This window comes from Typopeltis vanoorti, chromosome 16 (assembly GCF_054136105.1).
Source record: "Typopeltis vanoorti isolate ZY-2024b chromosome 16, IOZ_Tvanoo_1.0, whole genome shotgun sequence".
Taxonomy (NCBI): Eukaryota; Metazoa; Arthropoda; class Arachnida; order Uropygi; family Thelyphonidae; genus Typopeltis; species Typopeltis vanoorti.
Genome location: NC_143564.1, coordinates 96,857,536 through 96,880,406, shown reverse-complemented (window position 1 = coordinate 96,880,406; position 22,871 = coordinate 96,857,536). Strand labels below are relative to the sequence as shown.

The 22,871-nt window shown below is 36.8% G+C and overlaps 2 protein-coding genes across 3 annotated transcripts in view; one reads left to right on the top strand and one right to left on the bottom strand.

Moving 5' to 3' along the window:
* The window catches only part of LOC150098204 (uncharacterized), a 264,871-nt gene that overhangs the window by 2,877 nt on the left and 239,123 nt on the right, over positions 1-22,871 (bottom strand). The window contains exon 17 of the mRNA XM_090406279.1: positions 21,269-21,534. Coding sequence (XP_090262405.1) covers positions 21,269-21,534 — 266 coding nt within the window. The remainder of the gene's footprint in view (positions 1-21,268; positions 21,535-22,871) is intronic.
* The window catches only part of LOC150098205 (trypsin-1-like), a 103,777-nt gene that overhangs the window by 77,651 nt on the left and 3,255 nt on the right, over positions 1-22,871 (top strand). The gene's annotated exons all lie outside the window — the stretch shown is intronic.

Sequence of the window (22,871 nt, the reverse complement as noted above, 5' to 3'; positions counted from 1 at the left end):
CGGGAATTGTGGTTAATGAAGTGGAGGTGAGTAGTCTATTGCATAACCTCAATGTCAATACATCTGTGGGATTGGATGGTATACCAGCTCGTGTTGTACGAGAAGCAGCTAAAGAATTGTCAGTACCCTTGACCATTTTGTTTAATTTGAGTCTCGGGGTCTGGGTTAGTCCCGAGCGGGTGGAAAGAGGGGAAAATAGTTCCACTGCATAAAGGTGGTTCCAAGACTGCTGTTGTAAATTACCGACCGATTAGCATATCAGGAATCATTGTCAAGGTCTTAGAGAAAATAGTCAAGAGGAAAATACAAGATTGGATAGAAGAAAATGGGATACTGTATCGGGGACAGCATGGTTTTGTGAAGGGTAGGTCATGCCTCAGTAACTTGCTCACGTATTATAACACAGTGACGGCTGAACTGGATAAGGGTAATGGGTTTAGTGATTCTACTGGACCTTGCCAAGGCCTCTGACAGGATTCCACATGGAATTCTAATCAGTAAATTGCAGCATATGGGAATGGACATAGGGTTGGTGAGATGGATAGGAGGGTGGTTGACGGAGAGATATCAGAGAGTGGTTTACTCGGGAGTAGAGTCCACAAGACGGTCTGTGACTAGTGGTGTGCCACAAGGATCTGTTCTTGGACCACTGCTGTTTAATTTGTTCATAAATGATATAGGAAATGACTGAGAGGAACAGTTCATTTGTTTGCGGATGATGCGAAGTTGGGTAGGGCAATAATGAATGCAGATGACGTCAAAATTTTGCAGGATGATTTGGATAGATTGGAGGTCTGGGCTAAGGAGAATGGATGTCAGTTTAATGTGGCAAAATGTAAGGTTATGCATTTTGGGGTGAAAAGATTGGCGGTAGTTTACTGCATTGGTGGAACCGTGGTCCAGGAAATTGATGAGGCACGAGATTTAGGAGTGTTGGTAGATAAGGAATTGAAATTTAGGGGACACATTGCAAAAGTGACCAAAACAGCTCATCAAATCACTTGGTTGCTGAAGAATACGTTGACAAGCAGAGACAAGCAGGTTATTGTTCCTCTGTATCGAGCCTTGATAAGACCCCATCTAGACTACTATGCTCAGATTTGGTCACCTAGGTTTCTTCTTGATGGGGAGGAGGTGGAGAGGATCCAGAGGCGAGTGACCAAGATGATAGCAGGTCTGTGGAATGAACCGTATGAGAACAGGTTGAGGATTTGTGGGTTGCAAAAATTGGTTGATAGGCGGAGGAGGGGAGATATGATTGAGACATTCAAATTACTGAAGGGTTTCTATAAAATTAATTCAGAAGATATTTTTGAGAACAGGGCTGGTTGTGGGAGGACTAGGGGACATCCATGGAAACTGGGCAAAAGCGTGGTTAGTAAAGGTGTTAGAGCTGGGTTCTTTACTTTTAGAGTAGTGAATGAGTGGAATGCACTCCCTGAGTCTGTGGTGGATGCTGTGACAGTGAATGAGTTTAAGGCGAGGTATGATAGATACTGTATGAATGTCAAATAGTTGTGATGAATATGATTTGGGGCCTCCCTCGATGAGTCTAATGACTCCCTGGAGAGTTGCCCGTAATAATAGTAATAATAATAATAGTAATAATACAATACACCCTTACAACCACTTACGGACCACACAGAAAATTGGCATCTCTTATCCACTTCCACCAAAGACCAGCCACATTCCCTAGACCTACCAGGTGTCTACCATGTCCCTTGCAGTTGCAAACTGTCCTACTAAGGCCAAACAGGCAGGACAGCCAATATCAGGATTTTTGAACACGAGGACTACATCTGGTTCCACCAATACAGCTACTCAGGACTTGCTGACCATGCTTTGGATATGCTGGAAGAAGGCCACTCTATTACACAGTAGCAAATACAAATATGAAAGGCTGTTCCTTGAATCTGCATCAGCCCTGAAAAATTTTCCAACACTCAACAAAATTGGGTGCATGAGACTGCCCCAAATTTGAGAAGCACTAATCCTTTGATCTTCAGCTCAATGGCCAAGACTATTTAATTTAGCCTGCTAGAGGGTGCCATTTAGAGGCTTTTAAGAAAATGTGCTAAAGAACTAACAGCTCCATTGACCTGACTTTTCAATGAAAGTCTGGCTATGGGAAAGATACCCAAGGAATGGAAGGAAGGCAAGATAGTGTGCCATTGCATAAGGCCGGTAGCAGACTGGAAGTGTCTAATTATAGGTCAATTTTGTTTCATCAGGTGTTAAGATCTTGGAGAAATTAGTGAGGGACCATATACAGTGTTGGGCAGATGATGGTAATGTTATCTGTGAGAATCAACATGGATTTGTTAAGGGGTGCTCTTGCTTTAGTAATATGATTGCCTTTTATAATAAAGTGACAAGAGCAGTTGATGAGGGAAAGGCATATACTGCCATTTTTTTTTTATTTTGCAAAGGCATTTGATAGGGTGCCACATGATAAGCTGATATTTAAGTTGCAGCACATGGGTTTAGATGTCAGGTTAGTGAACTGGATTCAGGATTAGCTGTCTGATAGGTATCAGAGAGTTGTGTATGGTGAGGCAATATCAAGGAGGCAGAAGGTTACAAGTGAGGTTCCACAGGGCTCACTGTGACCTGTATTGTTTAACCTTTATATCAATGACATTGTCAATGGATTGCAGGAGGATATTCGGCTGTTTGCAGATGATGTGAAGTTGGGAATGGTTATTAGTAATAGTGCAGATGTGGCAGCCCTGCAAGAGGATTTGAATAAACTAGACAGATGGGCAAATGAATGGGGGTCGGTTTAATGCAGCAAAATGTAAAGTCTTGAAGTTTGAGATACATCAATTGGAGGAGCTGTACTAGAGGAAGTAGGGGAAGAAAAGAGATCTGGTGGTGATGATTGATAGAAAACTGAAATTCAGATAGCATATTGCACAGGTGGTGAAGGTAACCCAGAGGATTACTGCAATACTGAGAAGGACGCTACCATGAAGAGATAAAAGAGTTATCGTTCCGTTGTATAAGACCCTGATCAGACCACACTTAAGACTATTCTTCTCAAATTTGGTCCCCATGATTTGAAGGGGGATAAATTAACTGTGGAAAAGGTACAGAGATGGATGACAAAAATGGTTTCAGAACTGTACAATGTTAGTTATGAGGATCGGCTGAGGGAATGTGGACTGCAGAGTTTGGTGGATAGAAGGAGAGGTGATATGATTGAGACTTTTAAACTGTTGAGAGGTGGTTACAGGGTTGACACTGGGGAGTTCTTTCGCTTGGTGGAACAGCAGGAAGGAGCAATGACAAGGGGCCATCCCTGGAAGTTACAAAAGGAAGCTGTGAGCAAGAGGGTGAGGAGTGGTTTCTTTGTGTGAAGGGTGGTTGAACCGTAGAATGCATTGCCTGATAGAGTGGTAGAGCAAGAATGGTCAATGAGTTCAAGGAGTGGTATGATAGACTTAGCGTTTCCTAGGAAGGACCTCTCACAATGAGTCTCTTGACTCCATGGAGGCGTGAATAATAATAACAACAATTTAGGCCTGACTTTGGTTGCCTTTCTTCAGCCTCATTTTACCAGTGTTAGTGCCTGTGTGCACATGTCATTGTTTTTTGTGATCTCTGATGATAGCAATGTAACACTGCCAAAATATTATTATTATTATTACACCGTCCATGGAGTCGACAGACTTATTGTGAGTGGTTCATTCAACTGCCAACATGTTTATCATATAGAATCTTAAAGTTCTTAACTCCTTGTATTAACAACACATTCTGGCAATGCATTCCATTCATTGACAATTCTCTGTAAAAAATCTACTCCTCACACCCTTCTTCACCACACTTTTACATAACTTCCAGGAATGACTTCTAGTTCTTCCGCTCTCACCTTCTACTCTTTTTATAATCTCCTCTGGATTAATCTGATAAAATTCGCTCACTAACTTAAATGTCTCTATCATATCACCTCTCTTCCTCCTATCCACCAAACTCTGCAATCCACATCTCTTCAACCTCTCTCTCCATAGCCAGCATTCCAAACTCCTGATATTGTCTTAGTCACTCATCTCTGGACCCTCTCCAATGTCTCCACATCACACTGAAAACCAGGTGACTAGATCTGAGCACAATAGTCCAAGTATGGTCTGACCAGTGCCTCATACAGTGGCAAAACCACTTCCTTATCCATGCATGTTAGAGTACTTCTTATCAAAGCAACATTACGACTGAAGTTGATAGTAAACTTCAGTCTACTATCAACAATTACTCCCAAATCTCTAATCTCATCCACTTCCTGCAGCAGTATCATCAATATAGTACACAGCCTTATATTTCTACACTCCAAAATGCAATGCCTTGCACTTATTGATATTATATTAAAACCACAACTGTACTCTTTTGTCCAAGTCTATTTAAATCTTCCTGAAGGGATTCAGCATCAGCAGTGCTACTTATAATTCTCCCCAACTTTGCATCATCAGCAAATAACTGAAGATCCCCAGTCAGTCCACATGATATATCGTTTACAAACAAGTTAAACAGCAGGGCCCAAGAACAGAACCCTGGGGCACACCCCTGGTTACCCCTTCTTTTTTGAGACATTCTCCATCATACACAACCTGCTGGTATCATTCAGAGAGCCAATCTCTGATCCATCTAACCAATATACTGTATATTCCCATCCTCTGCAGCATGTACCCTACTTTTCATGTGGTAATCTATCAAAGGCTTTTGCAGAGTAAGAATATCACTGTATATGATTCTCCCTTATCTAACCACTTGTCACCTTATCATAAAATGCAAGTAAATTACTGAAACAGGACCTACCCTTTACAAATCCATGCTGACCTTCGTAAAGAATGCCATGTCCATCAACCCAATTCTGTATTCTATTCCTTATCAATCTCTCCAACACCTTGACCATAACTGCAGTTATACAAACTGGCCTATAGTTGGAGACCTGTCTTAGAACCATACTTGTGGAGTGGTACTATTTTGCTCTCTTTCCACTCATTAGGAACCCTACCCACTGCAAGACTTTCATTAAATAGCCAGGTCAAGGGCATAACCAACTATGGTGCACATTCCTTAAGCATATGTGGTGATATGTCATCCATTCCTATAGCCTTATTCACATCTAACCCAGCCAACATCTGATACACCTTTGTTTCTTTCACTTCCAATTCTCCTAATACTTGCCTCTCTTCTATATATTGTACCGGATAATTTATACCAGTATGATATACACTGAAAAAGTGCTCGTTCAATAATTCCACTATATCTTTTGCAGTTGCAGCTGTTAGCCTGTTTCCATGACTTTCCATAATTATTCTTCTTCTTGCTTGCCATGTAGCAGAAAAATTCCCTCGAGTTAACCTTGGCATGACCAACCAATCTCATCTCATACTGCACCTTTTACTTTCATTACCATGCTCGTCACCTTCCTAGCCTGCACCTTATATTCTTCATGGATATGATCACCACCAACTGGCTTGGACCTCCTCCATAACAATTTCTTTTCCAGCATAATTCTTCTTCTTCTTGCTTGATTTTGCTGTTCATCAATTTCACTCCCACTCTATTTACTCGCTTAACCCTCAGTATGCAGTCATACATTTCTTTTGTTAGATACTGCCCTATGATTTCCATGCATTTTCAACATCTTTTCCGCTCAGCTCATCTACCTAATACTGATGTTAACTGACTACAGAGCTTCCTATAATCACCTGCTTTATACTTCCACATGTATCCATTTTTGGCAGTGACCTTTTCTTGTTTTATCACTTCCCAAACAAGTACCTTATGTTCATTCTCACCAACCGGTGGCAGTGTCAGCACCTCATTAACAACTACATTTTGTGAAGTTATCACCAAATCCAAAACATTAAGGCCTCTAGTTGCTTCTATCACATGCTGCTTAAGATACTTATCTCTCAGAAATTCCACAAACTTGTTCTCCTTGTTCCCATACACTATCTCCTCCTTCCAGTCTATATTCCTGTAATTAAAGTCTTCCATCATGATCACCTCCTTTGACATACCCAACTAATTTGCCTAAACATTTCATAATCAGTATTCTCTGCATTCCCTGGCCTATAACAGCATCTTATCAGATATACTAACCTGTTTATTTCAACTTCACACCATACAGATTCAAAATCTGTGCATGCACCATCAACTTCCACACTTTGCAGACACAATTCCTCTGGAATCGTTAACAGCACCCCCTCCCCTCCTCTTTTCACATCTCTATCCTTCTGGAAAATTATATATCCTTCTAATTCTATTCCCGACATCACATCCTCCACAGACGACCAAGTTTCACTTATTCCAATTATTTTGGGCATACCGTCTGAATTAATGCCATAAACTCGGCTCCCTTGCTTCGAATATGCCTTGCATTTGTGTATAAACATAACAATCGCTGTGTGTTTGAGGCCATCCTACCAGCACCAACATTTTCTATTCTAGCTGATATACTACACCTCTCTCTTTGGTTTAACCACTCCTGTTTCCCTGATCCTGACTGTGATTTTCATTCTTACCTTACTTTTTGAAAGTAGTGAACCCAGGTGGTTCACTACTTGCACTGTATATTAGAAAGGGTCATTGGTAAGGAGGAGATCTCGGGTATTTGGGGAGTGGTTTGGGTTATCTGGTGTTCTGGTCAGCTTGTGAACAATTTGTGTAAGGTCATTAGTGATGGCAAATGTTTCAGCATCTCTGCCTGCAGGATCTGTACAGCTGGAAGAGGAAAGTCAGTTGATGTTATGGACATTCAAATCACCTAGGAGGATGATTTCACTGTTAGGAGAGTGGGACTGGAGAAAATCAACTTTTAAGGAGAGGAAATTAAAGAGCTTGAAGTGGTTGGTGGTATTAGGAGAGTGATAGAGACAGCAGATGAATTTGACTGAGTTGGGGAGGGATATTTTTAACCAAAGAGGGTGAAAGTTGGGCGATTCTAGGTTAAGTGCTTTCTGGCAGGGTATGTCAGAACGGATATATACACAGACACTACCCTTGAGTCAAAAGCAGTTAAATAGTGTATAGTTTGGATGGTTGAGATGGATAGTGCTGGGGGAAGGTGAGATTTGAGTTTCTGTTAAAAAGAGTAGGTGGGGTTTGGTGGACTGCAGATGGTAGTGGATACTATTAAGGTTGGAGTTGAGGTATATTTCTCATGTTCTTAAGTTAATATTAATTTTTTTTAAATGAAGAAATACAAAATATGCAATTATCAGGTGACAAATGCATCTAGACCCAAAGTTTAAAATATTGTATCCATAACTGAAATCCTGCCCTGCAAAGGAAGGGGAAGCGATTTAGGACTAGTCAAGGGTAAGAATGTGTGCATGTGGTGGTGGAGGGTGGGAGGATGAAATTGATGATCTCATCAAAAGGCCCACTAAAGCTTAATGTGGGATAAAGGCCATGAAGTCATAGCCAGTTATTCATATGCATGTGAAATAATACAGCACGTCATTTTTCCACTGAGTGCTAATAAATAATTCTTTGTGTGTTTAGTTTAGTTTAGTTGCTATAGAAGAGCTTTAGAGTCAATCCATATAGTCAGTGTAGAATCTCAATTTTTCTTTTATATCTCCTAGTTCATTCTTTATTTTTGATATTAGGAATTTTGCAATATATATTAAGGTTATATTCCATGGATGACCTACATATTGGCAGTGGAAGGGATAGTTTTATCATTTTCTGGTGTGTATATCCTAAACATTGTAGCAGATATTATGATAATCTAATGCACTATATCACAATTAGTTTCTTATGAGCAATTTTCCTCAAAATTGGTCTATCATTTGCAGTTCTCTTAAATGTTCATCTCTTGTATGTTAATCTTTTCAAGTATTCCCTCTATCACTACCTTATATCTTGGTCCTGTTTTGCTGAACTGTCATCTCCCATTCTGTTTAAGCGACCATACAATCTAAAAATTGGCTTAGACATTCTTGAATATTAATCATGTCAAGTTTTTTTTCTAATTCAGTAAGTCCTCAACAGTATGCTGAGGACTTACTGAATACACTGTTAATTCATTCTGAAGGTTTCATGCAAGTTGAAAATCTGCATAAGTCAAATGGTACTTAAATATGATGCATTTTTGACATAAAGTTAATTTCAAAGAATATTTAAATCTTAACAAGTTCTGCTTATGAAAAGAAAACCGAGATAATGAAAATTTATTCAATATCAATTTTGAATAATAATTGATAATATTGCTTGAATTTTAGTATAGTATTATTTATTTTTGATAACTTAATGTGTCAGCATGATTTTGGGTCTTGGGAATTGTTACTGACTTTATTAATTGAAATTCTGAATCTTGCTTTCTTTGAACAGAACACAATGGCAGTACTCATGAGGTCAACCATGTGGGCATCAAATGGGGAAACTATACGAGTGCCATTAACAACAGACTATTCAAAAATGGGTTAATGTCGTGAGTGTAATATGCATGCATGGTGAAATGTGAGAGATGTATTTGTGGGGAGACTGAACAGGAGATGAGAGATAGTATGGATTTGTAGAAAGTGTGATATTTTATTAGACTACAAGTTAACAAATGCGAAACAGACCAAAGAAATGAAAGATAGCATAAATGGAAGAAACAGAAATGTAATGAAAGCTAGTGAGACTGAGGGAGTAAAAGAATGCAGGAATGTAGAAACTAAAGTAAGTGATGAGGGAGCAAAAGAAAGTATAAATGAGGAAATGGAAGTAAGGTGTGGCAGATCGAGAGGTAGAGACTACAAGAGTGACAGAGAGTGAAATTGTCAGAATGCAAGATTTAATGAAACAGTTATTCAAAATAATTGTTTCATCAAATCTTGCATTCTGACCAGTCGTGGCCGGTGAAAATTTTAAGTGGAGGGTGCTGCATATACAAAATAAGAAAATTAATTCATTTTTTCCTAATCAGTAACCATTGTTAAAAGACCTGATGTATTTTTTATTTTTACTTATTCCTTCCTGACTAATAATAATAATATCTGGAGTAGGACGACCTTTATTTTTTATTTCTATTTTTTCATGTAACAATAATTGAGAAAATATAATTCTTTTCATATTTTCAACAGTAACACTCATCATAATTCAGCCTTGTATCTATAATAAATAATTATTTTAACAGAATAAAATAAGATTTATCAAAAATATTTCACCCTCACCACGAACACACGCCAATAATAAAAATTTCGTGTCTCACAGAAATAACATGTGCATGCATGCCATTTATCTGTAGTGACACGTGCAAACAAATATTGGTGAGTCTAGCTGCAACTGACCAAATGTGATAGTTCTGACATTTGTTTCATAATCTAAAGCATTAATCGAACAATTCCAATTATTAACTATTCAATCAATGTCGAAACATAAGCTATAATCTTTAACATGCTATATTGCATTTATATAATGTTGTAAGCATTGCCATTATTTATAAACACAAACAAAATTTAATTTTTTTGTTGTTTTTTTTCCCCTTGGGGGTGCAGCAGTGTCATAGTGCTTATGTACAAGCCGCCACTGATTCTGACAATTATTTCCACTAAACATGTAATGATATTAGATGTTTAGTGAACACAAATGAAAGTATGCAAAAGAATAGAATGTAAGAAAAAAAGCAAAAGAGGTGACAAGTGATCTGAGAATCGCATTGTATATAAATTCAATTGTTAGAGAATTGGTTAATGAGAGAGTCCATAAGGTCTGCTCTCCAGGAGGGAGAATGAAGAAGATAATTCATGCTTTGGACATGTGATGGAAATTAGCAAGAGAATTTTGGTGGTTGTAGGGACAAATGATTTAAGTGGACATAAGGAGAATGTAAGTGTGAATATCAGGAGGCTATTGAGATGAGTGTAAGATAACAATCTAATGGGAAAGGCTGTCAGTGGAGTCATGGCATGCTAGTGGAGCTGTATGAGGAGAAGAGAGTATAGTTTGTGAGTTTTAAAAGAGGTAAACCGTGAGTAGACATAACTATACATAAAAATATAACGGAAAAACTCACGTAGAAAAATTATTTAATGGTATAATTTTCGCCCGTGTGTCACAGGCATCTTCAGTACAATTAGGCACGAAAATTAAACATTAACTGACAATTCCAAAAAGCGCCACCTTCATTCTCCTAACTTAAACAGATCCGACGGCTTACGTCTATCCCCTTTATGGGAGATAGTACTTTACAAATCAGCTAATCTTTCCTAACTTTTTATTGTATTATTATTATTATTATTATTATTTTTTTTTTTTTTTTAGGAAAGTTATTGACCTTTTTAGTTATCTTACACCAGCTACTTAGGTGGCGCTTTTTGGAATTGTCAGTTAATGTTTAATTTTCGTGCCTAATTGTACTGAAGATGCCTGTGACACACGGGCAAAAATTATACCATTAAATAATTTTTCTATGTGAGTTTTTCCGTTATATTTTTATGTATAGTATAGTTTGTGGATGTATAGCATGTATTTGAGGGAAGAATGGAATTATACAGATCTGATGGACTGCATTTGAATGGTTTGGAGTGAGTGCCCTGGGCAAAGTATTGCTAGATGGAAGTGCAGTGTGTGTGTGATGCATGCAAGAGATCAAAAGTAAGAGATGAAGTGAAAGATCAGAAGAGTGATATTGAAGAGACAGAAGTGCTTGGCAGTGGAAATAGTAGTAGTAGTGTAAGAAATGAAGAGAGAATGGGAATGCAAGAGGGACAGGGAAACAGGGAAGTCCAGGTGGACAGGGAGATATGGCAAAGGGAGAGTGGATATAAGAAGTAGTAGTGAATGTATGTGGATGATCGGCATAGAAATGGAATAGACTGGGATGTGGGTGAGGAAGTTGAGACTAAGAGATATATGTAGTAAGCAGCGACTTGGATAGGACTGGTTATAGACCTAAAAAGTGCACTGCTGTGTTTATTTACAAATGTCAGCAGTATTAGAAATAAGAAAGATGAAATGGTTTCACTGAGTTTATTTGCCCCAAAATCATTGGAATGAGTGAAACATTGTTGAATGAAGATAATATCCTAATGGAAGGAAGAAATGGAAGGGTGCAATGTTTTTCACAAGGATAGAAAGGACAAGAAAAATGCTATTTCTTGAGTTTTGGTCAGATAACTATCTCAAGCAGCATGCAAAGATCAAGATTTTGGATCTGAACATTTCATTATAGGATATAAGCATAAATGGGGTTTTGCACTTTCCTCCAGTGGGTGAGAGTGATCACCTGAGCTGTGGCTAGCCAAATGCAAACTTTTGTGAGGAAAGGATATATGTGAAAGTACAAGGCTAGTGATTATGACAAGGCTTAGGAGCTATAGCATTGAATGAGGAGTTGAATGGTGAGGAAATGAATGCTGCTTGGGAACTGACAAAGAAATACATAACAGCATCATTGTGTGAATGTATTCCAAAGATCAAAAGGCTGAATAAGATAGGTGTAAAATGGATGAATGAGAGGAATAAGCATGAAATCTGAAAGAAGACACTTTGGAAGTAGTACAGGATGAATAATGGTACTAATCAGTTACATGAAGAGTATAAACAGTAAGCGAGGAGAGTGACTCAATTAGTAATAACAAAAGTGCAGTATGAGTAAAAATTGGCAAATCAGGCAAAAAAAAAAAAAAACTCTAGAAAGTTTTTTTTAGATATATGGCAAATAGAAGGAAGAATTATTATGGTAAGATGATGTTAATGGATGAAAACTGTAGTATGGTAACTGCTATAGATTGAAGTATTCAGTGATCATGAGAAACTTAAGCATTGAGAACATAGGAGAGGATGGCTCAATTGTGAGTGAGCAAGAGGTATTTCAGGAAATAAATAACTTTGATGTCAATAAGGCGATAGGAGCTGGTGACATATCACCACATGTCTTAAGTGAATGTTCCAGAGAATTGGCAGAAGAAGCATTGGTATGCCTGTTGTAATAAGTCTTACAACAGCACAGGTTCCAAGTGAGTGGAAATAAGGTAAAATTGTTCTGCTGCATAAAGTTGGTGATAGGCTGTGGCTACAAATTATTGGCCAATCTGTATATCTGGAGTTGTAGTGAAGGTACCAGAGAGATTGGTGAGAAGTAGGGATACAGAAATGGATCGAAAGCAGCAGTATTTTCTATGGATGTTAGCATGGGTTTGTTAAAGGGAGATCATGTTTTACTAACTTACTTATGTACTATAACAAAGTGAGAAATGTCTTGGACAAGGGAGAGGCATGTAGAGTGGTATGTTTAGATCAGTGGTTCTTAATAGGTGTCCCGAGAGAAGTTCTGGAATTTGTCATTTTTAAATTAATTTGTCAACACAAATTAATTTAATGATGGTTTAATTGATGTTTAATTAATTATCAATTATTGATTAATAATAAAAAATCAACTAAATTACCAATTAATTATTAATTTATGCATTACAAAATAACTAAGGTGTTCCATGAAAATTTCAGGATTTGTGAAGTGTTCCTTAGTCGAAAAAAATTTGAGAAACTCTGGTTTAGATTGTGCAAAAACTCTTGGATAGACTGCCACACAACAGGCTGTTATATAAATTGAAATGGGTAGGAATGGATAACAGACTTCTGATTTGGGTCAGTAACTGGCTGTCAGATAGGTATCAGAAAGTTGTATATGGGGGGGGGGGGAGAGTGCAGTATCCTGAAAGAGGAAGGTCACTAGTGGTGCCACAAGGGTCAACTGGAACCATTGTTATTTGATTTGTATATTAATGATATCGGGATAGGTTTAATTGGTGATATGCAGATGTTTGCAGATGACGAAAAATTGGGAGAGAGCAATGTAGAGTCAAGTAGATGTTAAGGCGTTACAGGAGTACTTGAATGGATTGCATGAATTGTCAGGTAAGTGGAACTGTCAGTTCAATGTTGCAAAATGTAAAGTTTTAAAATTTGGTACACAACAATGGGATGCACAGTATACACTTGGTGGGGATACATTAAAGGACATAGAGGAGATGAAAGATCTGGGTGTGGTGGTAGTATATGGTGGTGGACAAGAACCTGAAATACAGGGTCCATTGCAAAAGTTGTGAAGACGTCACATTAGATAATGTCAACGATGTGGAAGACCCCAACATGCAGAAATAAAGAGATTATGATGCAATTGTATGTCTTGATCACACTTCATATATATGTACAGATTTGGTCACTGGGTTTTCATGGTGATGATATGTTAGAAAGAGTCCAGAGAAGATTCACAGAGGTGATCAATGGTCTTTGGAATGTGGAGTATGAGGATAGATTGAAAGAACATAAATCACAAAGCCTTGTGAATAGGCAGAGGGGAAGGAGATATGATTGAGATATATAAGCTAGTCAGGGGTTGTTATCAGGTTGATATTAAAAGATCTTTTATAGAATGGGAGAGGAGAACAAGAGGTCATTCCCAGAAACTACATAAGGAGGATGTGAGCATGTTCTTTACATGGAGAGTGGTTGGTGAGGGGAATGCATTGCCTGAATGTGTTGTGAATGCAAATACACTGAATCAGTTTAAGGCATGGCTGGATGAGCTTTGTTTATGTATGTACCTCACACAACGAGTCTCTGACTCCCTGGAGGTCAGTTGTTAATAATAATAACATAAATATAAAAGCATTTAGAATTATAAGTAGTCATTATGAATATGTAATATATACAAGGGCTACTGCAGTTTTTCTTTTTTCCTGGTTGTAAATCAGTTTATAGCATGCAACATCATGGGTTTTCTCTAGCATAAATGTAAAACTTGTCAGCATTTGTTGTTGCATGTCTTCAATCTAAATTGCCAGTAATTCTTCCATTTTTTCTATTAATATGCCTCTTTTCTTGGAAGTGATCGTGGATTGCATCGGATGAACTTTTCATGAGCTGTATAATGCAAACTGGATCTTATATAACAGTTCTAAGCATTCATTTCATTTCATAAGCACATGCAATGTCTATAAAATTATTCCTTTTTCATGCTGTTGTATAATTTCTACTTGGTCTCTCTAGTTATTATTATTGTACAGGCACCTCCATGGAGTCTAAAGACTCATTGTGGGAGACTTAAACGATCCATATAATCTATCATACCTCCCCTTGAATCCATTAACAGACAAAGCACTCACAACTGACTCTGGGAACGCATTCCATTCATTCTCAGCTCTCAAGCAAAAAATTTATTCCTCACATTCCTACTAACCACAGCTTTATTCAACTTCCACGGATGATCTCTTGTTCTGGCCCCTCTAGATAAGTGCTGAAACATTTTCCTTGAATCAATCCTATAAAATCCTTTAAGCAACTTAAACGTTTCTATCATTTTGCCTCTTTTTCTCCTTTCAACCAACTTCTGCAATCTACACACCCTCAACCTATTCTCATAGGGATTTTTCCACAGATCACTCACCATCTTGGTTGCCTCACTCCTGAATCCTCCATGCTGCTTCCTCATCCACAAGAGACCCAGGAGACCAGACCAGAGTACAGTAATCCAGATGTGGACATATCAAGGCCTTATAAAGAGGAATAACAACTTCCTTATTTCTACTTGTTAGTGTGTTCTCCAATAGCTATGTAATCTTATGGGCTACTTTAGCAACCTTAGCATTATGTCCTCTAAACTTCAACTCTCTGTTTACCACTACCCTTAAATCTCTAGCTTCATCTATTTCCTGGGGTGCAGTTCTATCAATGTGGTACATGGCTTGTAATCTATTTATCCCAAAATGCATAACTTTACATTTCTCTACATTAAACTGACATCCATTATCTTTTGTCCATACTGACATCCTATTTAAACTGTCCTGCAAGCTTCCACATTGCCTTGATTAATATTACTCTGTCTAATTTCACATCATCAGTAAATAACTGAATATTTCCTTTCAGGTTATTTCCTATATAATTTATCTACAAAATAAACAGTAGTGGTTCCAGCACTGAACCTTGCAGCACACCACTAGTTACCTGTTTTTACTTTGATTCTGCCCCTCCACATATCACTTTTTGATATCTGTCCAGCAGCCATCCTCTTATCCACTTAACCAGTGTCGTATCCATCCCCATTTGTTCTAATTTGCACAACAAGTTCCTTGTGATATTCTGTCAAATGCATTTGCAAAATCCAGCAGGATCATCATGTAGCCATTTCCTTTATCCAACTCAGCTCTTACTTAATTATAAAAAGTTAGTAAATTACTAAGGCATGACCAACCCTTCACAAAGCCATGTTGCCCCTCATACAGTATCATCTTTTTATCCACCCATTCTTGAATTCTCTTTTTCACCAATCTTTGCAGTACTTTTAGCAGCATGCCTGAGATACTGATTGGTCTATAATTTGCTACTGCAGTCTTAAAACCTCCCTCATGCAAGGGAATTATTTTGTTCTCTTTACACTCCTTGGAAATCTACCAGAGGTTGAGACTTAAAGACCCTAGTTATAGGCATTGCTTGCCCTTGCACGTTCTTGCAAAACTTGAGCTGATATCTCAACTAATCCCACAGCTGTATTTACATTGAGATGCTGAAATATCCTAAATACTTCCAATTCATCCACCTCTGTTCCTGCATCAGCATCTCATAAATGTTACAGCAGTAACCTCACTTGGATGATATATCCTTGCAAAGTGGTCACTTGTTAACTCAACTATTTTATCTGTTTCTGTTCACCTTATGATCATCACCACTCATTAAGGTTCATCTTCCATAGTCATTCTTCCTCTTATTTGCCACGTAATGAAAGAATGCATTGGGATTTCCTTTGGCCTACTTGGCAAGATTCTTCTCATAATCTAATTTTATCTTCCTTGTCATGCTGGTCGCCTTTCTTTCCTGAGCCTTGTACTGTTCATGAGTTTGCTGGTCACCTTTCGACTTATATACCCTCCACAGCATGTTCCTCTTCTGCAGCTCATCCTTTTTATAATTAAGGAATTTAATGTACTGTTTTGTATTCTTTTCTTATTGGGATTGTAATGTGCTGTTTTCCTTATATTGGGTAAATTACAGATGAAGTAGATTTTGTACATCTCTGAGTGAGGAAGAGGGGAACTTTAGAGGATCTTAGCAAACTTTTGAATTTTGTGGATGGTTTCTCTCCATTTTCTCCATTATCTGAGAAAATGAATATCATTTTCTCAGATATTCATTCCTCTAATGTAAGGAATAGCTATGGCTTTATTGTGATCTTTTTTTTTTTTTTTTTTAATCTTTGGTAACAGGATTTTGTTCATTGTTTTCCTGTTATAGGCATTCTTTCTGAATGTTTCACTTATTATTTGGAATTCATTTTTCAGTGCTTGCTCACCAGAGAAAATTGTTAGAGCTCTAATTTTGAGAGTGCTAATGATACCTAGTTTTTGTGATTTATGATGATGATAGAGTCTTGGTGTATATATTGGCCCATGTGTGTATAGGTTTATGGTAGACCATGAGAGAAAGACATCCTGAGGAAAGATAGAGACAATGTGCCCAGAAATGGAAGTGTGTTTGTTTTCAATCTCAGTGGTGAATTGGATATTTCTGATTGTTTTTGCAGGTGGTTTAGGAAGGTATTTAAAGTTTTGCAATCATAGGACAATGGCAAATATATCATCAACATATTTGAGGCAAACTTTGGGTTTTAGAATTATTGAATATAGAGTCCATTGCTCAAAATCTTCCATATAAAAGTTAGCTATGAGGAGAAGTGGTGAGCACATGGCTGTACCTTTTTGTAGGTAGAAATTATTTTACTACACACAATAACTAGAGTGAAGCATGAGTAAAGAGGCCATGGTATTGGGTGGAAATTTGTTCTACAGGAGAAGAACTGTGTCAGCAATTACGGAATTTGTGCAAAGGGCAGTCACGGCAAAGCTCAGTAATAAATAAACCTTTGTTGTTAAGTGTGTTGGCCTTAATTTTGTTTATGAAGCAATGCATGCTTTATATATATAGGAGGGGAATGACCTACGAATTTCTTGAATGCTGACACTAGTTTCCTGGCTAAGTGATAATTAGGACTAACAATTCCTTCTATTAATGGCTACAGTGGGTAGGTACAGTATTTTTGTGCATTACATACATGAATTCATTTCATTTCAATTCATCTAGGATTCAACTTTACAAATAGCATTCAGGGAAAAAATGAAAGAGTTTGAAAACAAGAATTAAATCTTGTCTCAGTGGCACATTTTGAACAAAATATCGAATGATTTAGTAGGAAGGCAAAACATGAGGTGTCTTCAAGGATAGAAAAATCAGAACTCGGTGATGGATGCAGGAAGTTAAAGAGGCAGTCCTGGAAAAAAAAGAACGCATATTGAATGTTCCTTGTAAGTCAACTAATGTTCTGAGAGAATACCGAGAAAATGGTAAGTGAGCTAAGCTATGTGTAAAAGGAGCTCAACAAAAGTTATTGAAATGCTAGTAGGAATATACAAGATAAATACAGGAAGACAAAATGTTCTAGAGGATATTGAAAAGTACAGTAAAAGGAATCTGACATGATAAAGGTGACATGAAAATTAAATCTAAAGGTATTCTAATATCTGGAATAGTTATTTTGAAAGACTGTTAAATGAAACAAGCAGTGACAGAATAGTGATAGAAAAAACTATCAAAAGTCTGAAATGTGAAAAGGCAGCTAGAGTAGATGATATCTGACCAGAAATGCTGAAATATGGAGGTATAAAAGTTTAATAGTGGCTACAGTGCATAATTCAGAAGAGACAGTCAGAAGGTAGAATTCCAGATGATTGGAGCAGCACTTGTAAAGTTCCTATCCATAAAAAGGGAAATAAAACTGAATGTGAGAATTACTGAATTTTTCTAGAAACATGTTCTAAGTAAGATTTACCTGGAAGAGAAAAGAAGCACAAGCTAGGTTTAGGACAGACTGAGGTTGTGAGGATCAGAGTTTCACTTTACAACATTTGAGGAGGAAACTATGGGAATACAGCAAGAAACTGTCCTTGGTTCCTTGTGTATTCCCAGCCCTCAAGTTTTGTAGAACTGAAAAAAACACAGCATATGAAGGGTACCAAGAAAAAAGCTATTCAGAACATTATGGGAATACAATAAGGGACTGCTCTCAAGTTTTGTAGAACTGGAAAAAGCACAGCATACAAAGGGTACCAAGAAAAAGACTATTCAGAATTATTCGTTGTAACTTTTATATTTGGTCACTTAACACTAAGTATGAGATATTTTCCTTTTGGATTTATACCTGGATTTAGACCAGTTATTCATAAATATACAATTGTCGAGAAGTTTTGCCAGCTAATTCTGTCTGGCTTCTTCAGGACAAGAAAATAAGTACACTAACGTTTACTGGTAAAAAAGAGAACGAGTAACACAGTTAAATTAAAATTGAAACTAACCCGTAACATCAAGAGCATGCAGCCTTAGTCATTGTTTGTTGATTGCGTTTTATAGTTTTCCACGAAATTAAATTCTGCTAAGCTTAGTGAATTTATTAAGCTTTTCCAAATGTCTTTCAGTATCATGCCTTGATTTCTGTTTAGATTATCTCCTGTCCGGAGCCTCTGCAGCTTCTTTAAAGTTTCCACATCTGAAATCTTCTTCAATGTAAGGCATGGAGCTGTTATCCCAATCGATGGAGTGGTTCGAAATCAAGAAATGATGGGATAATCCTGAGGTATCTGTTCTGTTGTTGTTGACATCCCCTAAATGTTCTTTTTTTTGGATTTCTAGGCTTCGTGATGTTTGGCCTATATAATTCAGTCCACAGGAACATGGGATGTTATGTACACCTGCTTATTTGTAGAAGGCAACATTGTCCTTAGGAGATCGTAACATGTGTCGTGTAGTTTTAACAGGTTTAAAAGGAACCCTGATGTTGATAGACCTCATGAGTTTGGCTATTTTTGTTGAAACTGAGCCGGCATAAGGTATGACAATGGACGATGTACACTGCGTGACCGGAAGTTGTTGCTGTGGGTTGTTTCTATGGAGAATCTTTTGGATTATATTTTTTGGGTAACCATTGCTAACTAGAGTTTGAGATATGAGAGAGAGCTCATCAAAGCAATCTTTTTCTTCTGAGATAATATTTGTTGCTCTATTTTTAAGCATATGTATAATGTTCAGTTTTTGTGCATGATGGTGAGAAGATTTGAAGTGCAGATAACGTCCACTGTCTGGAAAATATCTCATCACGAAGCCTAGAAATCCAAAAAAAAAAAACATATTGGGGATGTCAACAACAACAGAACAGATACCTCAGGATTATCCCATCATTTCTTGATTTCGAACCACTCCATTGATTGGGATAACAGCTCCATGCCTTACATTGAAGAAGATTTCAGATGTAGAAACTTGAAAGAAGCTGCAGTGGTACTCCAGACAGGAGATAATCTAAACAGAAATCACGGCATGATACTGAAAGACATTTGGAAAAGCTTAATAAATTCTTTAAGCTTAACAGAATTTAATTTCACAGAAAACTATAAAACGCGATCAACAAACAATGACTAAGACTCCACGCTCCATGCTCTTGATGTTACGCATTAGTTTCAATTTTAATTTAACTGTGTTACTCCATTCTTCTTTTTTTTACCAGTAAACATAGGTGTACCTATTTTCTTGTCCTGAAGAAGCCAGACAGAATTAGCTGGCGAAACTTGTCGACAACTATATATTTATGAATAACTATGGTCTACTAATAAATCCAAAAGGAAATTTTCTCATACTTAGCTATTCAGAATATTATAAGTATATGGTAAATTAAATAAGGAGATGGACAACAGAATAAGCAAAGCTGATATGGTTGGGAGCCAGTTGAATAAATTTATATGGAATACGAGAGAAATTAGCCAAACACAACTAGCAATATATATGACAGTATTTTTAAGTGATGATTAACCTATGGATTTAGGTTAATCATCACTGATGGGGAGGAGGTTGAGAGCATCCAGAGGCAAGTGACCAAGATGATAGCAGGTCTATGGAATGAACCTTATGAGAACAGGGTGAAGATTTGTGGGTTGCATAAATTGGTTGATAGGCAGAAAAGGGGAGATATGATTGAGACATTCAAATTGCTGAAGGGTTTCTATAGGATTAATTCAATAATTTACAAGATAAATTAAAAACAAAGTACTTGATCAAACACTAGAGACTACAGATGTGAGAGTAATGAGAAAAATTAGGAGAATGAACAGATGCATCAAGGGTATAATTCTATTAAAAATGAAGATATTAGAAAGTAACTTGACAATGCTAGCATTCAAGAATGTGTGAACAGAGCTAATATAAAGTGGTATGGGTCACTTAAACAGAATGGAAGAGGGAAAGGTTAGCAAAACAAATGTTTCATACCAAGATGGCAAGAAAGAGACCCATAGGAAGACTAAGATCTGGGTAGACTGATGTGGTCAGAAATATCCAAGAAGAGACAGAAATATAAGACTTGACAATAATGGAGTGCTGACAAATGATAGACTAATTTGTATGGAAACTATTGACAGGAGATTAGTAATAATGTGAACTGAATCATTTAGTACTGTCACAATATCCTGTACATTCCTTGAGAGAACATATCAGGAAATTAAAGATGTTTTTCATGTGCGTTATTCATTTCTTAATAATATAATAATGTTGTTTCAGCCAATTAATGTGGAATACAATATGGTTGACTGTCTCAAGTTACTAGTCTATCCTTATTCAGTGGTCCTTAATGATCAATATAGCACAGGTTGCTTTATGATCCTTTGATCATTAAGCAACCTGTGATAGTTACCTTTTTCTTTTTATTTAAAACAATTTTGGCTTGAGAAGAAATGTTTAAAATAACTTTTCATGGTCATGTTGTTTGATTTGTGTTTTCTTTTTCATTTGTGCAATTACCGTTTTCATACAAAAAAATAAAAGTTGCTTGATAGAAACTTCTTTAGATCTTAAGTGACACCTGAATGAGGAACAGAACAAGGTTGTATAATTTGGAATTATGATGTTGTTACATGAATTGCAGACAAAAAACCAACTTTTGTACTTGGCCTGATGTGAATGCATTTTCCTTCTTGTGAGTACAGAACAATCAGGAGTGTAACAAACCAGCTGTCTATATAGATAGTGAGAGATAGCTGATCTATATATCAAATAGTATTTAAAACATGACTACATTCAACACAACTTTTATATACCAATTTTGTGGATTTTGTCCACAATATGGTAAAAAAAATAGTTAATATAAACAATCTAGTGTGAAACAAGTGAAGGAAAAATGTACAAAAATTAAATCTGCACTGATCTTATTGATAAAAAGAAAAGAAACAAAATACATTTTTACCTGATCAATCATATTTTCTTCAATGTGATTATAATGCTTTAAAAAGTTAAACGGTGCATCAACAGGAGTACTCTTGTTTATGCTAATGTCCAAAGTCAAAATAGGTGTTTTGCTGTTGCAAGGATTTCCCACAGAATGCTCTTGTAGTTGTGATAATAGTATGGTTGAGTTTTCATTTAATGGATCAGCTATTGACGATGATGGTTCATGTGCTTCAGAAATGGAATTGGATTCTTGGTTGTTTGGTATTTCATTATCACATGGATCTGTTAGAGTACAAAGAAAAACAAATTTTAAGTCTTTTTTTTTTTTGCCTAGGACAGCAAAATATACAGAAATTTATATGATTATTACTGTATTATGTTTAATCAAAGGGCTATTTGCCTTTTGAAGGAAAGCTAAAGTGTCCAACTATTCGAGTTATTATACCTAATGCTAGTAATATTATTATATTCTGCTAGGACCCTATCCCTACTCATTTCACATCACATCAAGCCAATCCTGCTATATTCATAAAATATATCAGGAATTTATAAGTGGTTGAAAATTAGTAATACACCAACTAGTTTCACCACCTAAAATATAACTGGTGACTTCTTCATCATCATCATCAAATTCCTGCCATGTACTCTCAAGGGGTGTATTGGAGTTAAAAACATTGATCACAGAGTTGATTAAATGCTGAAAAACTCTTAAGAGACAAACAGGTAAAATTCATGCTAATCCTTAGTTTTAATTCAGTGATGCATGCGAATGGATAGCTATAACTCAGTGGTTCCCAAACTTATTTGGCTTACCATCTCCTTTTCCAAAAAAATTTATTCAGCACTCTTCCTGGAAATTACTTTCTAAGACCTGACTAGCTCTACCTTCTACATATAAAAGAAAATCAGATGAAAATTGGATCCACAGTTCTCGAGTTTTAAGCGAACAAACAATATTATTATTATTAGTGACATCTCCAAGGAGTCTGAAGACTCATCTCGGAAGACACCTACAACTATACAACTGTCTCCACTACTACACCGAACCTCTACTACCAATCATCTCTATCTACCGCCCACCACAACTAGTATTCTTTGTCTGTAAATTGCATGTGTTCTGAATATATATATATATATATATATATATACTGAGTGTTCCTGGCAAGATCTATGCAAGTATACTTGAGAAACGGTTGAGAAGAATTGTGGAAGAAAAGCTTGGTGAAGAACAAGCTGGATTCAGGCCAAATAGAGGCTGTTCAGGATCAGATCTTCACTTTACGACAAATAGTCGAGAAAGCATGGGAATATAACAAAGATCTGTATTTAAGTTTTGTCGATTTGGAAAAGGCATATGACAAGGTGCCAAGAGAGAAGCTATTCAATACACTGCAGTTATATGGTGTCAATGGGGCATTATATCAAGCAATACTTAGTATTTATTTGAGTTGTGAGTCAGCAGTTAGAATTGAAGGAAGTACAGTAAGATGGTTTAATGTTAAATCTGGTGTGAGACAAGGATGTACATTATCCCCTCTGTTATTCATTATCTATATGGATCACATTATGAAGGAATGTGGTATTAAACCTGATATCAAAATTGGAGATGTTAATGTCAG